We start from the raw sequence: 21,485 nt of genomic DNA, 5'->3' as shown, positions 1-21,485 counted from the left end.
GCAGGGGAACACTGTCAACATTCTAGAACAGTTTTCTGAGACCCACCCAGCTTACAGGCCCTGAGGCGTGGGGTACTCTCACAAGGAGTGGAAAGTTTCAAAAGATGGTGAGGGAGTACCTGTGCCTTTTAGTTATTGGGTATCCAAGCTGGACACTTGGAATGAACTCGCTCTGTACGCCTTGGAGGTCCTGGCCTGCCCTGCCGCTAGAGTGTTATCGGAGCGTGATTTTAGTGCCGCTGGGGGAATTATAACTAGTGTTGAGCCACCCCCGTAGTGTTCGAGTTCGGTTCGTCGAACACCCGTGTGTTCGCCGAACTGTTCGTCGAACACCTTCGAACACCGTTAAAACCAATGGCAGGCAAACAAAAACACATAGAAACACATAGAAAACATTTTCAAAGGTGTCCAAAAGCTGACAAACTGCTCAGAAGACACAACTAACACATGGAAAAGTGACAAGTACATATAGTCATGCGAAAAGAAAAGAGGTGGAGGAGTAAAAGGAGGGGGAGACACAGATATAGGCATGTCATGCCCTTCTAAAATCCAAAAAGTGAGAAGCCGACACGGCCAGTCCGTTCCTGCCTGTGCCACCTCGGTGTCGCCGGGTTTGTGCCAGAGCCGCGGTGGACCCTGACGGCCAGCCCCCCTATCCCAATACTGGTGCCTGTCCGCCGGTGGGTCGAGGCCCCCCACAGTGGGGGGGGGGAGTAACATCTGCAGAAGAAAGACCATCTTCCAGCCAAACTAAGATGTCGACTTCTTTTCGTGGACAATGTGATACGATCCCATTCTTACGAACACGCCCATCGCTACAAATTCTAGATGAGGCACAAAAACAGCAGGTGCTTCAACGGATATTAAGTGCTCCTTCAAGTGGGCTCTCCATCACCTCAATTTCAACATCACAAATACTCCAGTCCTCAGAGGTGTCACCCCAATCGCACTTGCTTCCTCACAGCTCCCAAGTCTCCAGCTGCCCGTCTGAGTATGGGGTAACACAGATGGCTGAGTCTGCCCAGCTGTTTACTCATACTATAGCCTGGGAAACGGAGGTCTGCTCCAGAGCTTCTGTTAATCCAGATGAGGAAATGATCTGATCCGATGCCCAGAATCTTTATAAGTTGGATCCAGGACCAGATGAAGAAGGTTCTGAGCATAATGTAGACCCTTGTTCCCAAACTGTAACTCCTGTTGGTGGAGACAATGATGAAGACGATGATGAGACTCAAATACCTGATTGGAGCGACAACTTGACTTTTCGGTCAGGGCAGGAAGAGGTTGGCTCTGAGGGCGACGGGTGTGATAACACACAGGATGATGATGACGAGGTTGGAGATCCCACTTACTGTCAACCCACAGTCAGACAGTCGATGAGGTCAGCAGAGGAGGTGGAGGAGGATGTGACTAGCCCTGGGGATGGGGATGACTCGGTACCCGGGCATTTGCCTGGCCTTGGGGATGTCGCGGTGGTCGGCTCCCTGGCCCGTACCCTGGGGTCTCTCTTTAAAAGGGTGGATAATTGTTAATTTTATAAGAGTTCATGACGCCACCTGTGGTATCTGGTGACAAGCACCAGCGCTGCAGCAGTCCACTGAGGCCGGTGATAAGGCAGCTCGATGGTATAGCTCCCCACAGGTGGAGCTAGGTCTCAGGGCAGCGTATGCAGGGGGAATGCAGGATAGGCGAGACCCAGCTGGGTCAGAGCAAGAACGGGAACGGACACTGTAGTCACTTCAGTACCTTTTACTGGTGGAAATTCAGGCACATCCCGGAGCACTGTAGGGTGAAGGGTGCATATCAGGATCCTCCCCAATGAGCGGGTGTAGGGCCTCCTGTTTCTTGCCTCTGCGTAGTAAGTTTCTGACCTGCCTGGAGCTAGGCCTAACTTTGTCTCTGTCCTGCGCTGGCTGACCTTGTGGTAGGGCCTTCTCTTGGAGTTCACGCTCCCAGTATGCGGGGCCTAAGCGTCTCCTGGCTCTGTTACATATCAGCACCTTAGCGATCCTGGGACTTGTAGTTCTCCAGGGATTCCGGTTATGCCTTACTGGGTCATAGAGATACCAGTAAGCTCGGATCCTGTGTCCGGTAAATGCTTTGGGGTGAGCTGGTTAAGCTCCTCTGCCCCTTATGTACTAACTCGCCACTCGCCTTTGGCCTACTCGGGCCGTCACTAGGCTATACACACTAACGGCAGCTTGCCGCGCTTCACTGATCTTACGGCACCGGCACACCTTAAGCTCTATCTGGGCTCCCTGAATCTAGCAAGCAGGAGCCTCGTGCTCCACTGCTGAACTATTAACTGCGTTCTCTAGACTAGACTGAGCTCCACTGCAGACTGACCTCTCTTAGGCTTCTCTACTGCAGGAACTCTTCAGAGGAACTGAACTGCCTAGCTCCACCTTCCCTATTTATATCCCTAACGGGCTCCCTCTGCTGGTCTGAGGTGGAAGGTGGAGATGTGTGAATGTTTATGGGGGCCTCTTGTGGAGGATTCCATCAATGCACTCTTGTAGGATCTGTGATACCAAGCGCAGCGGGGCATCACAGATGCTATTGACGACGAGGTTAGGTTGCGCCTTCCTGAACAGAGACGGAGTACTGGAAGCACGTCAACAACTGCATCCTCAACCACAACTCTGCCTCTGACCACAAGTCGTAGTGGCTCTTCAGGTCACATGGGCTCTAAGCCTTGCATAGCCTGGGCATTTATTCAGATCGATAAGGATGACCCAACTCGTGTTATCTGTAATATTTGTCAGCAAAAGCTAAGTAGAGGCCAAAAAATACATAGTTTGAGTACTTCATGCATGTACCGTCACATGGATATGAAGCATATGTTGCAGTGGGAAGCTCACTGTGCTACAATGCGGCCTAGCCGGCTGGGCCAACCGCCGTCTGCCCCATCTTGTGCATCCGCAGCCTCTTCATCCTCTGTGACTGGGGGGACAGCAGTCACACATGTTTTTGGACGCAGACCTGCCACCTCTTTACCCGCAACAGCCAGTGTGATTGGCAGGTCGTCAGTTCATTGGGAAGTGGAAACACCTGCTAGTGTTGAGCGCTCTCCGACATCGAGAGCACCACCTTTGGATCAAGGCAACCTAACATGTCCGCCTGCATCTTCCTCACAGACCGGCAGTTGCCGGGGACACCCTACTCAACACCGTCTAAGCACAACAGCCAGCCCTCGGTCCCTCAGATGTGGAAAAGTAAAAGACCATTTCCTCCTAGCCATGAGAAAGCTAAGAGGTTGAATTTCACCATCTGCAAGCTGTTGGCTACAGAAATGCTGCCTTTCCACCTGGAGGACACAGAGGATTTTCAAGACCTTATGTCCGTCACAGTGCCCCAGTACCAGATGCCCAGTCGGCACTACTTCTCAAAGAAAGGTGTGCCTGCGCTCCACTAGCATGTCGCACACAACATCACTGCTTCTTTGAGAAACTCTGTGTGTGACAGGGTGCACTTCACCACAGACACTTGGACGAGAAGGCATGGACAGGGGCGTTACATGTCGCTGACTGGGCACTGGGTAACTATGGTGACAGCAGGACAAGGGGCTGCTGTCCAAGTCTTACCGTCCCCACGAGTTGTGTGTTAATCCGCTTTATCTCGAACTTCCTCCACTGCTTCTGCCTCCTCAATCTCCTCTCGGTCCTCCACCTGCACCCAAAGCCTGTCTGGTAATGCCACCTGCTTTCTAACTGCGCAGAAGGAATCCTGCACACCTCCTTACTATGCTGGCAGCAGGGCTCAACGCATCAGTGTTTACTTTGAAATGTCTGGGAAATGTGAGTCACACAGCTGAGGAGTTTTGGTCAGCTCTGGAGACCCAGTTTCATGAAAGGTTGTCTCCACTGGACCTGCAACCAGGGAAGGCCATGTGCGACAATGCTGCAAACCTGGGTGCGGCACTTCGCCGGGGCAATGTCACACACGTGCCTTGTATGGCTCACGTGTTGAACCTGGTTGTCCAGCAATTTTTAGCCCACTATCCCGGACTAGATGGCCTTCTGCAGAGTGCACGGTCGCTGTGTGCTCACTTCCGCCGTTCGCATCCCGCAGTTCAACGACTTACATCTCTACAGAAGTCGTTGGGCCTGCCAGTTCAACGGATGAAATGCGATGTGCCGACACGGTGGAATTCAACTCTGCACATGTTGCAGCGACTGTGGCAGCACCGACAAGCCCTGGTGCAATACGTTCTGACGTATAGCCTGGGCCAACGAGATCCAGAGGTGGGGCAAATCACGCTGGAGGAGTGGTCTCAGATCAGGGACCTATGCACCCTTCTGCACAGTCTTGAAATGGCGACGAAGATGTTTAGTGCTGACGATGCCATTATCAGCATGACTATTACGGTGATTTACATGCTGGAGCACATGTTAAAGAGGAGGTGGAGGAAGTAGAGGAGGAGTCGTATGCGGAAGGGATAACATCTCCAAGGTCCAGACGGTTGGCAGCACCAAGGCGGCAGGCATGGGAGGGTGGGGGAGAGGGATTAACCAGGGTGCATGGTAGCAGCCAAACTGTTGAGGAAGGTGCAGGAGCCGAGGAAGAAGTGGAGGACGAACTGGCAATGGGCATGGAAGACTCATCAGATGAGGGAGACCTTGATCACATTTCTGTTGTGCGAGGTTGGAGGGAGAGGGCAGAGGAAGGAAGCATGATTCTTACCTCGCTACCAACACAACAAGGACTTGGTCCTTCTGGATGCGCAAGACACATAAGTGCCTTCTTGCTGCACTACCTGCAACATGACCCCCGGATTGTAAGAATTCGAAGTAATCCCGACTACTGGGTTGCCACACTCTTAGATCCCCGGTACAAAAGTATATTTGCCGAAATAATTCCTGCCATAAAAAGGTATTGACGAATGCAGGAGTATCTGTTGCAGAATCTTACATGTGCTTTTCCACAAAACACCAGTGGTGCACGTAGTGAATCTCACAGTTCTAACTTGCCAACGGTGGGACTGTCGAGTCTTCATCACTCAAACAGTAACAGTAACACAGTATCTGCTGGTAACAGCAATTTTGTGGAATCGTTTCACCACTTTTTTAGACCATCCTTTGCAAGGCCACAGGAGACAAGAAGTCTGACACATAGTCAATGCCTAGAGAGGATGGTACAGAAGAATCTCCAAGTGAACATCGAAGCCATGACTGTGTCACTGGACCCTTGCTCATTTTGGTATTCCAATCTTGAAAAATCGCCGGAGCTCGCCACTCACGCCTTGGAGATCTTGTCATGCCATGCAGCCAGCGTTCTCTCTGAACGTGTGTTCAGCGCTGCTGGTGGTGTGCTGACAGATAAGCGCACGCGGCTGTCCACTGAGAAGGTAGACAGACTCACGTTCATAAAGATGATCAAATCATGGATTCGCAAGGACATTTCTACCCCTGTGTCATCCTTGGGAGACTAAAAGCTTGGGGATTTGGTAAAATCATCTCACCAACCGTTTTAAGCAACAGTGGGGCAATTGATGCCACTTAACCCTAGAACGCATGACCATAAAAATCTACACTTTCACATACCTGGGGCCCTTTAGGCCCGTGTGCAAATAACATGGAATAACTCAAACTCAAATGACAAACAACTATATACATGAAGAATACCTAGAGTTTCAAAATTCTAACTAAAGCAATCTTGCAGAAAATAGAAAACAATTAACTGGGCGGGCCTCCAAGGCCACAGGTATGCATTCTAGGGTTAAGTGGTGTCTGTGCCACAATTTTGGGAGTCCCCTTGCTGTGTCTTACGTGACGTTGGCATCGTCAATTCCAGGTGGGTTGGGTCGCACCCCCCCCCTTTTAACTGTAAGAAACTACATACACTATGGCTTGGGGTAACACAGATGGTTGAGTCTGAAGAGCTGTTTACTCAGAGGTCTGCTCCAAATCTTCAGTGTCTGCTAGTCAGCGTAGAATTTTTAACTGCATCTAGCCTAGGCAATACTTTGGGCGTAGTAGCCCAGCTGCGAAGCAACCTGCACCGCCTGTGTATCTAATAAGAATTTTTAAATTAATCTAGCCTAGGCAGACTGTGGGGACCCCCAACCAAACCCAGATGCTCAGCCCCCCTACCGCCCCCCTTTCATGGACAACCCAATAATGTAACTCTTACAACTGGATGGGTGAGGATCGGTCACAGCTTTATTAACTCTTTATACTCATTCCATTAGAAAGGCATTTTATTTCTAAAATAATTCAGCTTGTTGCAGCATGCCCTGGGTCCCCACTCCGGCAAGTTGGCCAACAAGTGTAACTCTCCAACATGTCCTTTCTATTTCCAGGCCACGGAGGATCCAGCGTACTCGTATGCAGGACTCTGACCCCCACCCATCACTCTTAACGCTTGTTCCACTCCGTCCTGGAGTCCTGACAGGAATATGTCCAGTCCAATATCTATTAAGTGAACACCGTCGGGCCGTATGAGGCCTGCTTTATCTCCTTCCAGTTGTCGGTGTCGTATCACTACACCGCCTCTGTCTCTTCTAAATTTTGCCATACGAATATTTATTACCCGCCTTGTCCATTCGATGGCCGTGATGTCTCGCGCACCTTGCCATACCGCTATCGGCACAATCTCTGACCATACTATAGCTAATTTTGTGAAAAATTCTCTGAAGCGCTCAGTGTCTAGTTTCATTATTGCCATTAGTTATGCGCTCTTGTGATGACCTAGGTTGTTTCCCCCGGCCTGTATAACTAAGATGACCGGACCTCTTGCCTCTCTCCCTACCTTGATTACCTCCATTAGTACCTGTGGCCATAGCAGGCCTCTAATACCTCTCCAGTTGAAATATGTGTTATGAAACTCTAATTTCCTCCCGCCTGGGTGGACTTTCGCCCTTTTTTGTGCCCAATATATATACGAGTGGCCTATCACTCACACTGTTGGCTTAGCGTCACCTGTAAAAGAAACAAACCACGTTAGGATAACAAGTCCGGTCTTATGCATCTCACCAAACACGTGGATCGCCATCTCCCTATCCTCTGAACTTCCGTTTCTGACAGTCCTGCTCTTGCTGCTTCCGTGGCCGCACCTATGCGGAATGAGTGTGTCCCGTAATATTTGGGGTGGTTCCCTGCCGATGTTATGCATTTATTAAATATAGCTTGGAACAGGTATCTTGATAATGGCGTTCCATCAATGTGTGATACGAAGAAATTACTTTGTGATCTGATGGTTAGATATGTTTTTACTATTGTTACCCGACTCAGTGTACCGTTTGTGGGTTGTAGAAGTACCCAAGTACCCCTGCCCGCTGGAACCGTTTTCGATTGGTGTATGCGTACACGTATTGCATTATTGGCTATGACTACTTCCTGGTGTAATAAGCGTCCACTGGTGGTAATTTTGGATTGAGGGACTAATTCGCTTATACATAGCGCCCCGAAGAAGGCGATCACAAATGCAGTAGACATTAGTGTTGCTTCAAATTGTGAGTGTCATGTTAATGGTGTTAGGGATAAGATGTGAGAAATCAGTTTTAGTGACACGGGACGGGACGTCTACATTCCTGACTTGGCTGACCCCTTTTCCACCCTTTTATGGATTGTCTGATGATGAATCTTTGTCACATCTCCCCAATTCAGTAGTTGGAAGTGAAATGCTACTCCGGTCAGACACCGCTGCGCTGACGCCCCTGATATGCCCCTCATCATTAGCTGGTGGAGAAATTCTATGGTGACTTGTGATCTGGCTTGTTCACATTGGTCAACCCGTCTGCCTGCTACTAGTCGTGTCCACTCTTCCCATGCCTTACCGTATGCTTGCCACGTTGACGGGGCAACTGACGCTCTGATTAATGGCATCAACTATTCGCCACTAGATCCCATAGGGAGGGTGGGCAACTGTTGCCCGATGGGTGGGCGTTGTGGAAGAGCTCTGTGAAAATCTGCCAATTGAATTGTTATAAAGAGTTAGCAGCAGCTTTATACCCCTCAGCATAGTGGCTAGCGCGGACCCATAGATGCAGCTAAAAATTATTATTAATTTCAAAGCTGGTGGAGCTTGGTATAGATGGCCTAATACAATGAGTCCCACACACTGCTAGAAGCCCAAATATTTTTTCAGAGGTAGATGCAGATAAAAATTATTTTTAATTTGCAACCTGATGGAGGTCAGTATAGATGGACTAATAGAGAAAGTCCCACACACTGCTAGAAGGCCAAATATTTTTTCAGAGCTAGATGCAGATAAAAATTATATTCAATTTGCAACCTGATGGAGGTCAGTATAGATGGACTAATAGAGAAAGTCCCACACACTGCTAGAAGGCCAAATATTTTTTCAGAGCTAGATGCAGATAAAAATTATATTCAATTTGCAACCTGATGGAGGTCAGTATAGATGGACTAATAGAACAAGTCCCACACACAGCTAGAAGCCCAAATATTTTTTCAGAGGTACTGTAGATGCAGATAAAAATTATTTTAAATTTGCAACCTGATGGAGGTCAGTATAGATGGACTAATACAACAAGTCCCACACACAGCTAGAAGCCCAATATTTTTTCAGAGCTAGATGCAGACAAAAAATTATTTTGAATTTGCAACCTGATGGAGGTCAGTAAAGATGGACTAATAGAGAAAGTCCCACACACTGCTAGAAGGCCCAATATTTTTTCAGAGGTAGATGCAGAAAAAAATATATTCAGTTTGCAACCTGATGGAGGTCAGTATAGATGGACTAATACAACAAGTCCCACACACAGCTAGAAGCCCAATATTTTTTCAGAGGTAGATGCAGAAAAAAATATATTCAGTTTGCAACCTGATGGAGGTCTGTATAGATGGATTAATAGAACAAGTCCCACACACAGCTAGAAGCCCAAATATTTTTTCAGAGGTAGATGCAGATAAAAATTATTTTTAATTTGCAACCTGATGGAGGTCAGTATAGATGGACTAATAGAGAAAGTCCCACACACTGCTAGAAGGCCAAATATTTTTTCAGAGCTAGATGCAGATAAAAATTATATTCAATTTGCAACCTGATGGAGGTCAGTATAGATGGACTAATAGAACAAGTCCCACACACAGCTAGAAGCCCAAATATTTTTTCAGAGGTACTGTAGATGCAGATAAAAATTATTTTTAATTTGCAACCTGATGGAGGTCAGTATAGATGGACTAATACAACAAGTCCCACACACAGCTAGAAGCCCAATATTTTTTCAGAGCTAGATGCAGACAAAAAATTATTTTGAATTTGCAACCTGATGGAGGTCAGTATAGATGGACTAATAGAGAAAGTCCCACACACTGCTAGAAGGCCAAATATTTTTTCAGAGCTAGATGCAGAAAAAAATTATATTCAGTTTGCAACCTGATGGAGGTCAGTATAGATAGACTAATAGAGAAAGTCCCACACACTGCTAGAAGGCCACATATTTTTTCAGAGGTAGATGCAGAAAAAAATATATTCAGTTTGCAACCTGATGGAGGTCTGTATAGATGGATTAATAGAACAAGTCCCACACACAGCTAGAAGCCCAATATTTTTTCAGAGGTAGATGCAGAAAAAAATATATTCAGTTTGCAACCTGATGGAGGTCAGTATAGATGGACTAATACAACAAGTCCCACACACAGCTAGAAGCCCAATATTTTTTCAGAGGTAGATGCAGAAAAAAATATATTCAGTTTGCAACCTGATGGAGGTCTGTATAGATGGATTAATAGAACAAGTCCCACACACAGCTAGAAGCCCAAATATTTTTATAGAGGTAGATGCAGATAAAAATTATTTCTAATTTGCAACCTGATGGAGGTCAGTATAGATGGACTAATAGAATGATGCTATGCCCAAAAGATTTTACTTCACTAGGTGCAGTAAAAAAATTGATATTCTATACACAGGTGGTATATCTTGCAACACAGATAGGCTACCCCACTGACTAACACACTCTGCAATAGGCCAAAAAGGATTAGCTTTGCTAGATTCAGCCAAATGCTGTGAAAAAAACTTGCACAGCACTGGCACAGACCTGCCTGGCAAAAACTGATAGGAACTGATGTAACCTAGTCCTGAAAAGGACTCCAATTACAATTAGTCTTTACTCCCACAACCTATCTATTTAAGAGCACAGACCTGCCTGATAAAAGTCATAGGAAATGCTGTAACCTAGTCCTTAAAAGGACTGCAATCACAACTATTCCCTACTCCCAAGCTATCTGTAGATTTGTGCGAAAATTGGCTTGAAATTAAAAAGGTATAGCGCACACAGCAACAGCAGTGCCGTCTAACACGCAGCTGCAGCAGTGAGAAAATGGTGGCGACGGGGAAAATGGCTTGGTCTTATAGGGCAAGGCCATGTGCCATACACTGCCAATGACACATGCCCTTGCTTGTGTGAAAAAAAGCACTTCGCTCCGTGTGTGCGCTGCTGATAGGCTGACAGATTGCACCTCCCCACTGTAAATGCGGGAAAGAGAAAAAAAAAATGGAGATCTTCATTGTTCCTGCAGAGATCTATCCCCTGCCCCTCCCCCCGCCCCGCTGTACACTCAAACTGCGTATTAACATTAATTTTCATCATTACTGAGAAAAAATCCAGTTATGATTTTGGTGCACGAACAGTTATCGAACATAACCTCGAACAGCCGAATTTTTCTCAAATTGTTCGTGTTCGCCGAACGGCTCGAACACCACCCAAAACAGCTCGAATTTGAGATTGGCGAACAGTTTGAGTAGAACAACGCTCATCTCTAATTATAACTGATAAGCGCAGTCGCCTGTCAACTGACAATGCTGACAAGCTGACCCTTATCAAAATGAACAAGGGCTGCATTGGGCCAGACTTCTCATCACCACCAAATGACAGCAGAGTAACATAAAGTCAAATCCACTGTGTTATTTTGGGAGGTGTATTCACATGCACCGCTTCACACCCACACATGGGTATACGCTTCCTCATTTCCGCTGTTTTATGTTCTTCTCCTTATCCTCAGCCTCCACCACCACTATACCACCAGGGTGACCGTGGTCCGTGTTGCCATTATTGAAAGTTCCTCCGTCCTTATTTTTGTCAGCTTTTGCTTGGAAGGTATAAGCAAAGACTGTGGGAGACCCACTCCCCAATAATGGGAATAATATTTTTAAGATGCTATACTGTATGGCTCTTGTAAGGGGCATTAAAAGCGTCTTGTTAAGCTACTGCGACCTCCACCACTTTTCCGAGGGGCATTAAAAGCGTCTTGTTAAGCTACTGTGACTGCCACCACTTTTCCGAGGGGCATTAAAAGCGTCTTGTTAAGCTACTGGGACCTCCACCACTTTTCCGAGGGGCATTAAAACCGTCTTGTTAAGCTACTGGGACCTCCACGTCTCTTCTGAGGGGCATTAAAAGCGTCTTGTTAAGCTACTGTGACCTCCACCACTTTTCCGAGGGGCATTAAAAGCGTCTTGTTAAACCATTCTGAACTCCACAGCTCTTCCAAGGGGCATTGAAATGTTGTTTTTAATTAACTCTAACCTCCACGACTCTTTGAACGGGCATTGCATTTCCTCCTAATTTTTGGCAACTTTTGCTTGGAAGGCAAAAGCAAAAACTATGGGAGACACACTCCCCAATAATGGGAATAATGTTTGTAATATGCTGTACTGCATGGCTCTTGTAAGGGGCATTGCAAGTTCCTCCATCCTAATTTTTAGCAGCTTTTGCTTGGAAGGCATAAGCAAAGCGTATGGGAGGCCCACTCCCCAATAATGGGGATAATGTTTGTAATATCCTGTATTGCATGGCTCTTGTAAGGGGCATTGCAAGTTCCTCCGTCCTAATTTTTGGCAGCTTTTGCTTGAAAGGCATAAGCAAAGACAATGGGAGACACACTCCCCAATAATGGGAATAATGTTCGTAATATGCTGTACTGCATGGCTCTTGTAAGGGGCATTGCAAGTTCCTCCATCCTAATTTGTGGCAGATTTTGCTTGGAAGGCATAGGCAAAGACTATGGGAGACACACTCCCCAATAATGGGAATAATGTTTGTAATTTGCTGTACTGCATGGCTCTTGTAAGGGGCATTGCAAGTTCCTCCGTCCTAATTTTTGCCAGCTTTTGCTTGGAAGGCATAAGCAAAGACTATGGGAGACCCACTCCCCAATAATGGGAATAATGTTTGTAATCTGCTGTACTGCATGGCTCTTGTAAGGGGCATTGCAAGTTCCTCCGTCCTAATTTTTGGCAGCTTTTGCTTGGAAGGCATACGCAAAGACTATGGGAGACACACTCGCCAATAATGGGAATAATGTTTGTAATATGCTGTACTGCATGGCTCTTGTAAGGGGCATTGCAAGTTCCTCCGTCCTAATTTTTGGCAGATTTTGCTTGGAAGGCATAAGCAAAGACTATGGGAGACACACTGCCCAATAATGGGAATAATGTTTTTAAGATGCTGTACTGTATGCCTCTTGTAAGGGGCATTAAAACCGTCTTGTTAAGCTAGGCGACCTCCACCACTTTTCCGAGGGGCATTAAAAGCATCTTCTTAAGCCACTCTGAACTCCACAGCTCTTCCAAGGGGCATTGAAATGTTGTTTTTAATTACCTCTAATTTTAGTCAGCTTTTGCTTTTCAATGCAAAGGCGAAAGCTAAGGGAGACCCACTCCCCAATAATGGGTAGAAGGTTTTTAGTACGCTTTAATCCACGTCTGTTTCAAGGGGTATTGCAGTTCCTCATAATTTTTGGAAAGCCTTCCATTCACTGCTTAGGCCAACAGTGCACAGGAGACCCAGTTGCTATAAATGGAAAAAATGGTATAGTTAAGGCCCTCTGACCTCCATGTCATTTCCAAGGGGCATTGGAGTGCCTCGAAATTTTTGGTAGGCATTGCACTCACTGTATGCCCTATAACTGTGTAGCCGAACCTCTCCTTTTGTTACAGAAACATATCCTACAAGACATATGTGGTTGACTGGCCTGATATTGATGTGAATGGTCCCTGTTCCTCCTGCTCTTTCTCATTTGCCATTGCTTCATCCATCATTTATCACCTGAAGCTTTGTTTTAAGGGGAGTCATAGAACTGGGATAGTAGCAGGAAAACATCCAGCAATGCTCGGAGGAGGTAGGATATGCGCCAAAACGCTGACCACCTCAGGCCTAGCCGCTACTACATACATGCGCTTGCATTCCAAGAAAACAAAAGCAGATGCTAACTTCTATCATCATCATCATGCTCCTCACCTTGGCACTCTCAACTCCCCTGATGGAGAAGCCAGGGCCTACCGGAGGAGTCTGGTTCTCTGGTAGGCTCGTTCAATGCTCCCCTAAAGCAGGTCGGGCTAAGAAAAGTGTGTGGGGGGATGTTCCAAGGAGAAATAGGGGCGGCTGGGGACCGTTTATGGACACCCGGCTGCCCCCAGGCGGCTGGGGACCGTGTGTGGACACCCGGCCGCTGTGCAGCTGGGAATTGAGTATGGATTCCAGGCCGCCAACGCAGCCATGACGTGGTGGCCAGATTCCGCCTCCACATGCCTAAAAGGCCCAATTTCAAGTGCAAGCAAGCAGTATGTTATTGCAACCTGGGGGTGGGTGGGTGGCAGGCTGCATACTTGCGCTTGCATTGCAAGGAATGGGGGAGGTAAAATTGAACACTGCCCTGGGACAAGAACTTGCACGGGGATAGTTGCAAGTCTGCATCTTCTGATGTGGCAAGGATGACTTCTGATGGGCACACTTTTAGGCAGTGACCTGGGTGTCAGAGATGCTTCCAGGGGTCTTCCCCATGGTGTTCTCATGTCTTTTCAGCACTGTATGCATGTGTCACACAGCACATGGCCAGATAAGGTTGTAAAATGTTAAAATGACATTTCCCGGTGAATGCATTTGTCACGGTTGAAAGCAATACAAAAGTGCAAAAACGCATAAAAAATGCTACTTGTGAACATAGCCCAAGGTGTGGAGGAGTATTTTATTTTGGGGTTATTTATTTATTTTACCTTATACACAAGTCTTTACCCTGGAAAGGAACTTCCTTAACATATTTCACAGGAAAGCAGTTTCAGTTTCGTTTTTGAACGTTTTATTGTGAGCCCTTAAAAGTGGCTTAATACCTCTGACCACGTTGTTGACAGCAGTGACCTGGGGGTCAGAAATGCTTCCTGGGGCGATCGCCATGCTGTCCCCCTGTCATTTGAGCACTGTCACTATAGTTTTGGGCACTTGTTAGGCTTTTAAAAGACTGCCAGGGGTGCCACCGCAAAAATGCTCGGGTCTCCCATAGACTAACAATGGGCTCGTTGCTCGGGTCGAGCACCCAAGTATCACGGCGAGCTCGACCCGAGCTTCGAGCACCCGAGCATTTTAGTGCTCGCTCAACACTAATAACCAACCAAGATAATGCTGACAGCTGGGGGCTGCAGCCTGCAGCTGTAAGCTTTACTCGCTCTGGTTACCAAGAATAGAGGGGACCGCACGTCTTTTTTAATTTTTTATTTTTTTTTACACAGCGCTCCGGCCAATTACACCTATGCCAATACTTGACAAGACTGTGATTGAGCCAGAAGTTCCTACACAGCAAAGCTTGTTCATTGGCTGCGCTACAGCCTTTCAACAAGCTTTGTTGGGACTGCAGAATCCAAGCAGTAACAGGGACTTCTGTATTCGATACGGACCACGAACTTTACTGTTTGGGTTCGTCCATCTGTAGCGCCCCGAGGGTTCGGCCGCTACAGGGGTATTGCACCTCAGACCAGAGGTGTGATATTCCACTCCTAGGTAAGGATGGAGTATGAACCAGGGCTCAGTTAGCTGCATACAGCACACACACCCCATTTCCGAGGGACAGCTCAACGGTGCTCCCACTAGACATAAGTGCAGGCACGACCGACTATGTCCCTGACTGGAGTGGGGAGGGGGGGTGGAACACCCAGTACTGTAGGGGCAGATAGGGGTTGGTTCCTGAGCGTAGGAAGGAGCCCATTAGTTGCTGGTCACCTGGGCTCATGGTCAGAGGGAGGTATAAAAGGTGGGCACCATCTTAGATCTAGGTTCTGTCCAGAGCGGAGAAGACAGGGAGTAGAGGCTCTGTAGGAGCTCTACTCCAGAAGGGCCTAGTGAGAGGCCGCGGAGGAGGTGAAGGGGAGCTGAGATTTTGGCTCATCTCAGCTCCAAGAGAAAGGAACAGAAAGGAACAGAAACAGAAAGGAACTGCAAATTAAGAGAGAGAGAAACAGAAGGGCTCAGGAACAAGAAGGTGGAAGGGACCCTAAGAACCCACGAGAATCCAGGGTGAAGGATCAGGCAGAATAAGGGTACTGGATCCCAAGTTGGTGGAGGAGAAACTACCCTCAGCCAAAGACCGGTCGTCGTGATCATCTATTGGTGCGACACCTCATCAAACCTGCTAGGAAGGCACCATATAGGACAGCGGAGGACGGGGCCCACGTTTAACCGCACGAGTCCGCGGCAGCTGGACAAAAGTGGGTCACTGGTGAGGCAGGCCAGAGAAAGGATTAAAGGGGGTCCTGTGCCATGCTCCTGAACTGCCTGGGAGTTGACCGAGCCCCTCACCTGGTGGACACAGCACGGCTCGGGCGGTCACTGCCGACGGAAGTGACCCAGAACAAACGAACTGTGAGTAAAGACCCTGGACTGTAACTTGTTGTCCGTGTGCTCCTTCGCTCCTCCGGCACTACCGGTACTGGGACCTTCACCACCATCACTCCCACCATCCACTACACTGCCCTGGGGCCGCACTCTTCCTGTGGGGAGTCACACCATCCCAGCTGCATTCATCATCAGCCCCAGCGGACTGCCTTGCAGCGGCGGTTCCTAATAACCGCAATCCACGGGTGGCGTAGTCGGACATTATCTGAAGCATGTAGCAGACTACCATTGGCCTGACCACCCTGAGCCGTGGGACCGGGCCGCCACTACTACTACCCCCATCGTTCCCCTATTGCCCGGATCCGCGTGCCCCACGGCCCAGGGGGCGAGTCACATCCCCAATCAGGAGCGAAATATTAGCTCTTTTGGAGTGGACCAGATCATGCATTGTGGTTGTACATATACCACTTTATTTTATTCTTAACCATGCCTTGGTTGAACAATTTTTTTTTTCAACCATATTAACTATGTTACTATGCAATACACCAATATTAATTCCTTTACAGAATCTGGAAAAAAATCCTCCATATTGCTCAAATTCTAGCTAGAAGAAATAGTACAGTCCTTCCAAAACTAATACACCCAGATCAGACTGGTTTTGTGAAAGCCAGAAAATGGAAGGACAACTATGCTAGGATCCTACAGTCAATTTCCTATCCCTTAAAAACAAAGACCCCTCCGACCCTCCTCTCAACTGATGCATAAAAAGTGTTTGACAGAATTAGCTGGCACTTTATGGTAATCATTCTACAAAGATTCGCCTTTCCAACTGCATTTATTGATGCAATCCTGACACTTTATTCACAACCCTCAGCGAAAATAAGAGTCAACAGCTCTTTTTCCCAGTGCTTCAACATCCAAAACGGAACCAGGCAGGAGTGCCCTCTCTCCCCTTCTCTCTTTGTATTAGTTATGGAGACTCTTATACTAAAGATCAGACAAGATCCGATGGTTCAAGGACTAAAAGTAGAACACTCATAACAAAAGGCTGCAGCTTTTTCTGATGACCTTCTACTTTTACTCAGAGACCCTAAGAAATCTTTTCCCAAACTCACCGAATTGTTTGAGCAATTCAGTGAATTATCAAACTTCAAAATCAATTTAGATAAATCAAAGGCTCTTAACATTTCCGCCTGAAAAAAGATATAGACTCTTAAGAAAAGCATGCCATTTAAATAGCCCTGCAAACATATCAAATACTTAGGAGTGGTTATTACCAGTGAGCCAATAAAATTATTCCAAAGTATCTTCCTGACACTTACCAACACCATTAAAACCCTCCTAAAATCTTACGACTTGCTATACCTATCTTGGATAGGCAGGATAAATGTAGTAAAATCATATATACTTCCAAAACTATTAAGCAACTTATTTCCCTTTATATTTGTAAGTATAAAAAGCAAGATTACCATATAAGCTTCTTACCTACCCTAAACTATTAGGATGTTTGGGACTGCCAGACATCCATTCCTACTACAAAGCAATCCACATTGGTAGGTGGCTTAAACTGTCTTATTCCCAAAAACAGACAAACAAAGATGACCTTGAACTTCTCTTATCTGGTAAACAATCACACCAATATAAAAAGACTAATAACCCCACTCCAACAGACAATAAATTAGATGACATCACTATCAAGACCCTAAAAATTAAGAGGAATCCTAGTCAATACCTATCACCCTCAAATACAGCCTTAGCCCCAATCTACACCATTCCATATTTTGTTGACCCCAACTATGTAGATATATATGACCTGTGGTCCTACTTACCCTTGTACACCATCTCCTAATTCTTAGCCAATGAAGTACCCATTACAAACTCTTGCCGAAAGAAGTCGAAAAACAACGTGTTAAATTTTTACAACAAATTCACATCATGCACATTTTTAAACAATTCAAACTAAACTCTGCCTCCTGAGTGGTATTCCACAACACCTGCCTGTGCCTGGGATAACTTAATGTCTTCATCCACATCCACTTTCTTTTGTTTCTGTTCTTCCACCCCTTATTGCATTCTTGTGAGTATTTTTCCAATATAAATATGAAGGGGATAACATTGTTGATGTCACAGTTGTCCCTACAGACAAATTTATTGAACTCTTCAAAGAACCTCAGTAGGTAACATGTGTCCCTCATTAGCTGCTAATGGCAGATTTCAAAGTAACCCAAGCTCCAATTTGCCTGCTGCTAGATATAATCAGTCACTATGAAACTCTGCAAATGGCCTAGCATATGCAGCTTTAAATTCCATCATGTTGCAACGCCAAAAATCTGGTAGTACTCAAGCAAACCATTCTGCTTTTTCAAAGCTTTGATGATGTGCTTTGCTGTGTAAAAACAGTTGAAATGCCCATACACTCTACTAGCCTTAGGCACCATCTTCTTCAAGCAGATATATTGCTTAAAATTTTTTGTGCAATCAAATATTGCCGGAAAGTTTGCTTTTCTCACATGAGAAGGTGATTCTGTTTTATGTTCTTATGGAGATGTAGTTCCTAGTTGATTTGACATATTTCACTCATGCAGTGCCTTCATGCTAAAAGAGTTTTCTTGACCGGCAACTTTGAAAACATTTTCCACAACCAAGTATGACTCATAGGACTCAACACCACAACAACCAGGCACTATTAAGCCTCCATCTCCAGCAGCAGTTGTGGCATCACCTGCTCCCAAGATGACCACAGAAAAGCAATTCTGTACCTGGAACATTTTTTGGCCACATGATGGTGCTGCTTTTAATCGCTGATGCCAACACACTCTTCTGTTGATATTACCTCCTTTTTACCCCTATCTGGTTCCCAGCTCCTGTCCCTCACACAATTATCATTATCCAAGAAATTAACTGACAGTTGTCTCAGTGTGGAAAATGTCCTGAGCTTCTGGGCCCGCTTCCAGAATTGCCCCCTGCTTTATTTGCCCTGACTCAATACTGGTATCAATTCGACTGCTAGTGCCCCACGATTTCGTTTGGAATTGTCACTACCACAACTACTCCCCCCCACAGCAAAGTGTGTAAGTCGTGTCCTCCATCTTCATCTCATCCAATTCATCAATTTTAAGAATTTTTTTGTTAAAAATCTTTCCACTCAGATTATTGTATTTTAGATGACTAGGGCTCAGTAAAGACAGAGATGTCATTGATGGAATGGAAAGTCTGCAAAAACATTAACTGATATGGAAGCAGAAGATGAGGAGTGTGCAGAAAACTGACTCAAACTCACAGTGTAACTGTCCGAGGTAACATCATTCCTGCTGTAACAATTGTGATCTGCATTTAGTAGTACTACTGTGGTGATGCGGATGCTTGCAGCTCCCATAATCCTATAACCAGATGCCATGGTATGCTTTTTTTTATATTTTCAAATTACCCGGACCATTGCCATTGTTTATTGTACCATAAATTTTTTTACTACATTAGAATTAACTTTTTCACACACAAGATGACCAAAAAAACATCAGTGGCAATAGCCAACAGTATTGGTGTAGTATTTACATTTGTCAAATTTGAATAATATTATGTGTGCAAAAAAAATCATTATTTTGTGCCATGCATATTTGTGAGACAACATTAGAGTTATTGTTTTCTTTCAGCAATCTTTTTGACTAAAAAAATGTGTAATTGAAATGCCTGCTGCACTATAACCACTGTGATCAATTGCTACCATCTTTCCTATCTCTCCCTCAATTGAATTTCTTTATTATTCTCTTTTTTTTCAACCTCTGTACACTAATTTTCTTTACTGCTGTGCTATAACACACAAAATGTTTAGAATTCATTCACTGTTTTATGACTTTCTCTCCCTATCTCTATAGCTAATCTGTTAGCTGTGACATACCCTCATTATCCAGAGTCACCACAAAATGGTTGCTGCATTCCCTAACACTGATTTTATACAGGTTATGGTAGTCAGTCCTGATTGGCTGTGCTATACTATGTGATGTCATAGTTGCAAGATGTTATGGGGAAGAAGTCCTGGCCATAGCCGATGGCATGTGACCTTTTTCTGGCCAACCCAAACTGCTACAATGTGCAAAATGGTGGTGTCTATTTTAGGTAATAAAAGGGAAGCGAATTGCAAAATATTCAAATTCATATTGAATTGATTCACCCATCTCTATTATTCCTATGCAGTTTCTATGTATGCAAGTTTAACTTCACTAAAGAGTTGAACTTTAAAGGGCATCTGTCAGAAGGATCAGCCCTCCTAAACAACCTATATGGGAATATAAGTCATAGAAAGTTGAATAACATGATACCATGATAACTGTAATTTGATGTCCTATTCCAAATCCATGTTTTTTTTATATGTAAATGAGCTGGTCAAGACACAGATCTGCTTTAGAATCTGCCTCCAGAGCTTCTTTTAAATGAAAGAAGGTGATCCCAGTGTGGTACTTGTAGATCAAGAGAGCTTACTGTCAGTCATTTTATGTCTCACACTGGTAATGCCCCTTTCATTTAAAATTATTTCTGGAGGCAGATTCTTAGGGAGATCAGTGTCTGGCCCATAGATCTTAACATCTCATTTACATAATAAAAAAATGGGGATTTCTCTCTAATAAGACACTGGATCACAGATATCAAGGTATAATTGTATTCAACTTCCCATGACCTGCAAGCCCATACAGATGGCCTAGGAGGGTTAATCCTACTGACAGATTCCCTTTTACAAGACTTACACTTGTGATTTTTATGAATATGATTTATTTAAATCAGCTTTAATTGTGTAGTCTACAATCCTACAATCCAAGATATTGGTCCTTTGACAATGTGGCATTCAAATCCAAAACAGTTGTGCACTCCTAATTTAACTGCTTCAATTATAAAAAGCATACCTTTGGAGATGGAAGCATGTATCTCAAAGCCAAGGGTTTCATCCAGAGGGTTGTAATCTGTTTCTATAGAAGAAACACGCAAAATCTCGACCATAAAAGGCATCTTGCCATGGCTTGGATCATAACTGATTGTGTGATTCCATGAATATGGTACACTGACTCCATCCAAGTAAAACATTCTTGTTGAGTATGCGTATAGCTGGCCCAGACCAGTTTGGATGTAATCCTCTGTGTAATCCTAAAATCATACACATATCTTCAGGCACGTGACTCTAAATTTAATCTCTTTTATTTTTTTAATATTATGGGAAATGTAAAAAATTATACACATTCCATATTTACTTTTAACATGATGTCAGTAGATGATTGTAGTTGAAGAACATATCCTTTTACAACAGTATCCAAAATAAGGAAGCCATCAGCATCAAGGCCACGGGCGCTGTGAGTGAACCTTAAGACTTCTCCTGTATGTTTAGACAAGAAAGAAATTATATTTAGCCATAACAGCCATGGCAACTTGTAGAATCCAAGGGGTAATGTTTCTCCTTACGAAGACTGACATGTCAAGCCTGACATACTGTTACAGCCAGCGGTGGCGCAAGTGGATTTGTGGACCCACTGTGCCACAGGGCCGGCTCTGCCTAGGGAGTGGCGTAGCTAAGCGAGCACCCACCATAGGCAATTATTTATCTCCTAGCCTTTATAATTCCAGGAAAACTGGTCCCTTTCAAACTCGTCATTGGTTCTCCTTTAATGGTTATTTCAAGTGTGGCCATTCTCACTACAAAACGTGTCTTTACTCAACCAAAAACACAAACATTTTGAAGTTCAGATGGGGCAAAACCATTTAAAATAAAAAAACGTTCTTAACTGCAATACAGAATACTTAAATTACATCATAGAATGCCTCACTTTTAATCTTAAATACATTGGTTCTACTACAAGAAAACTAAAAACCAGAATCAGGGAACACCTCCATGATGTGAGCTAACATACGAATGTCAAATATTTTGAATCATTTT

General features: G+C 45.2%; 1 protein-coding gene across 3 annotated transcripts in view; it reads right to left on the bottom strand.

Annotated features, from left to right (window-relative positions):
• HMCN1 (hemicentin 1) overlaps positions 1–21,485 on the bottom strand; it is a 924,522-nt gene that overhangs the window by 160,143 nt on the left and 742,894 nt on the right. For all 3 annotated transcript variants that reach the window (XM_073642974.1, XM_073642975.1, XM_073642976.1), the window contains 2 exons: positions 20,806–20,927; positions 20,464–20,701 (listed from right to left, as the gene is read on the bottom strand). In XM_073642974.1, the coding sequence (XP_073499075.1) occupies positions 20,464–20,701; positions 20,806–20,927 (360 nt within the window). The remainder of the gene's footprint in view (positions 1–20,463; positions 20,702–20,805; positions 20,928–21,485) is intronic.

The sequence above is a fragment of the Phyllobates terribilis genome, unplaced genomic scaffold (genome assembly GCF_046119375.1).
Source record: "Phyllobates terribilis strain yellow unplaced genomic scaffold, ASM4611937v1 Scaffold_8__6_contigs__length_399053987, whole genome shotgun sequence".
NCBI lineage: Eukaryota > Metazoa > Chordata > Amphibia > Anura > Dendrobatidae > Phyllobates > Phyllobates terribilis.
This window is presented reverse-complemented; position numbering and strand designations above follow the sequence as displayed.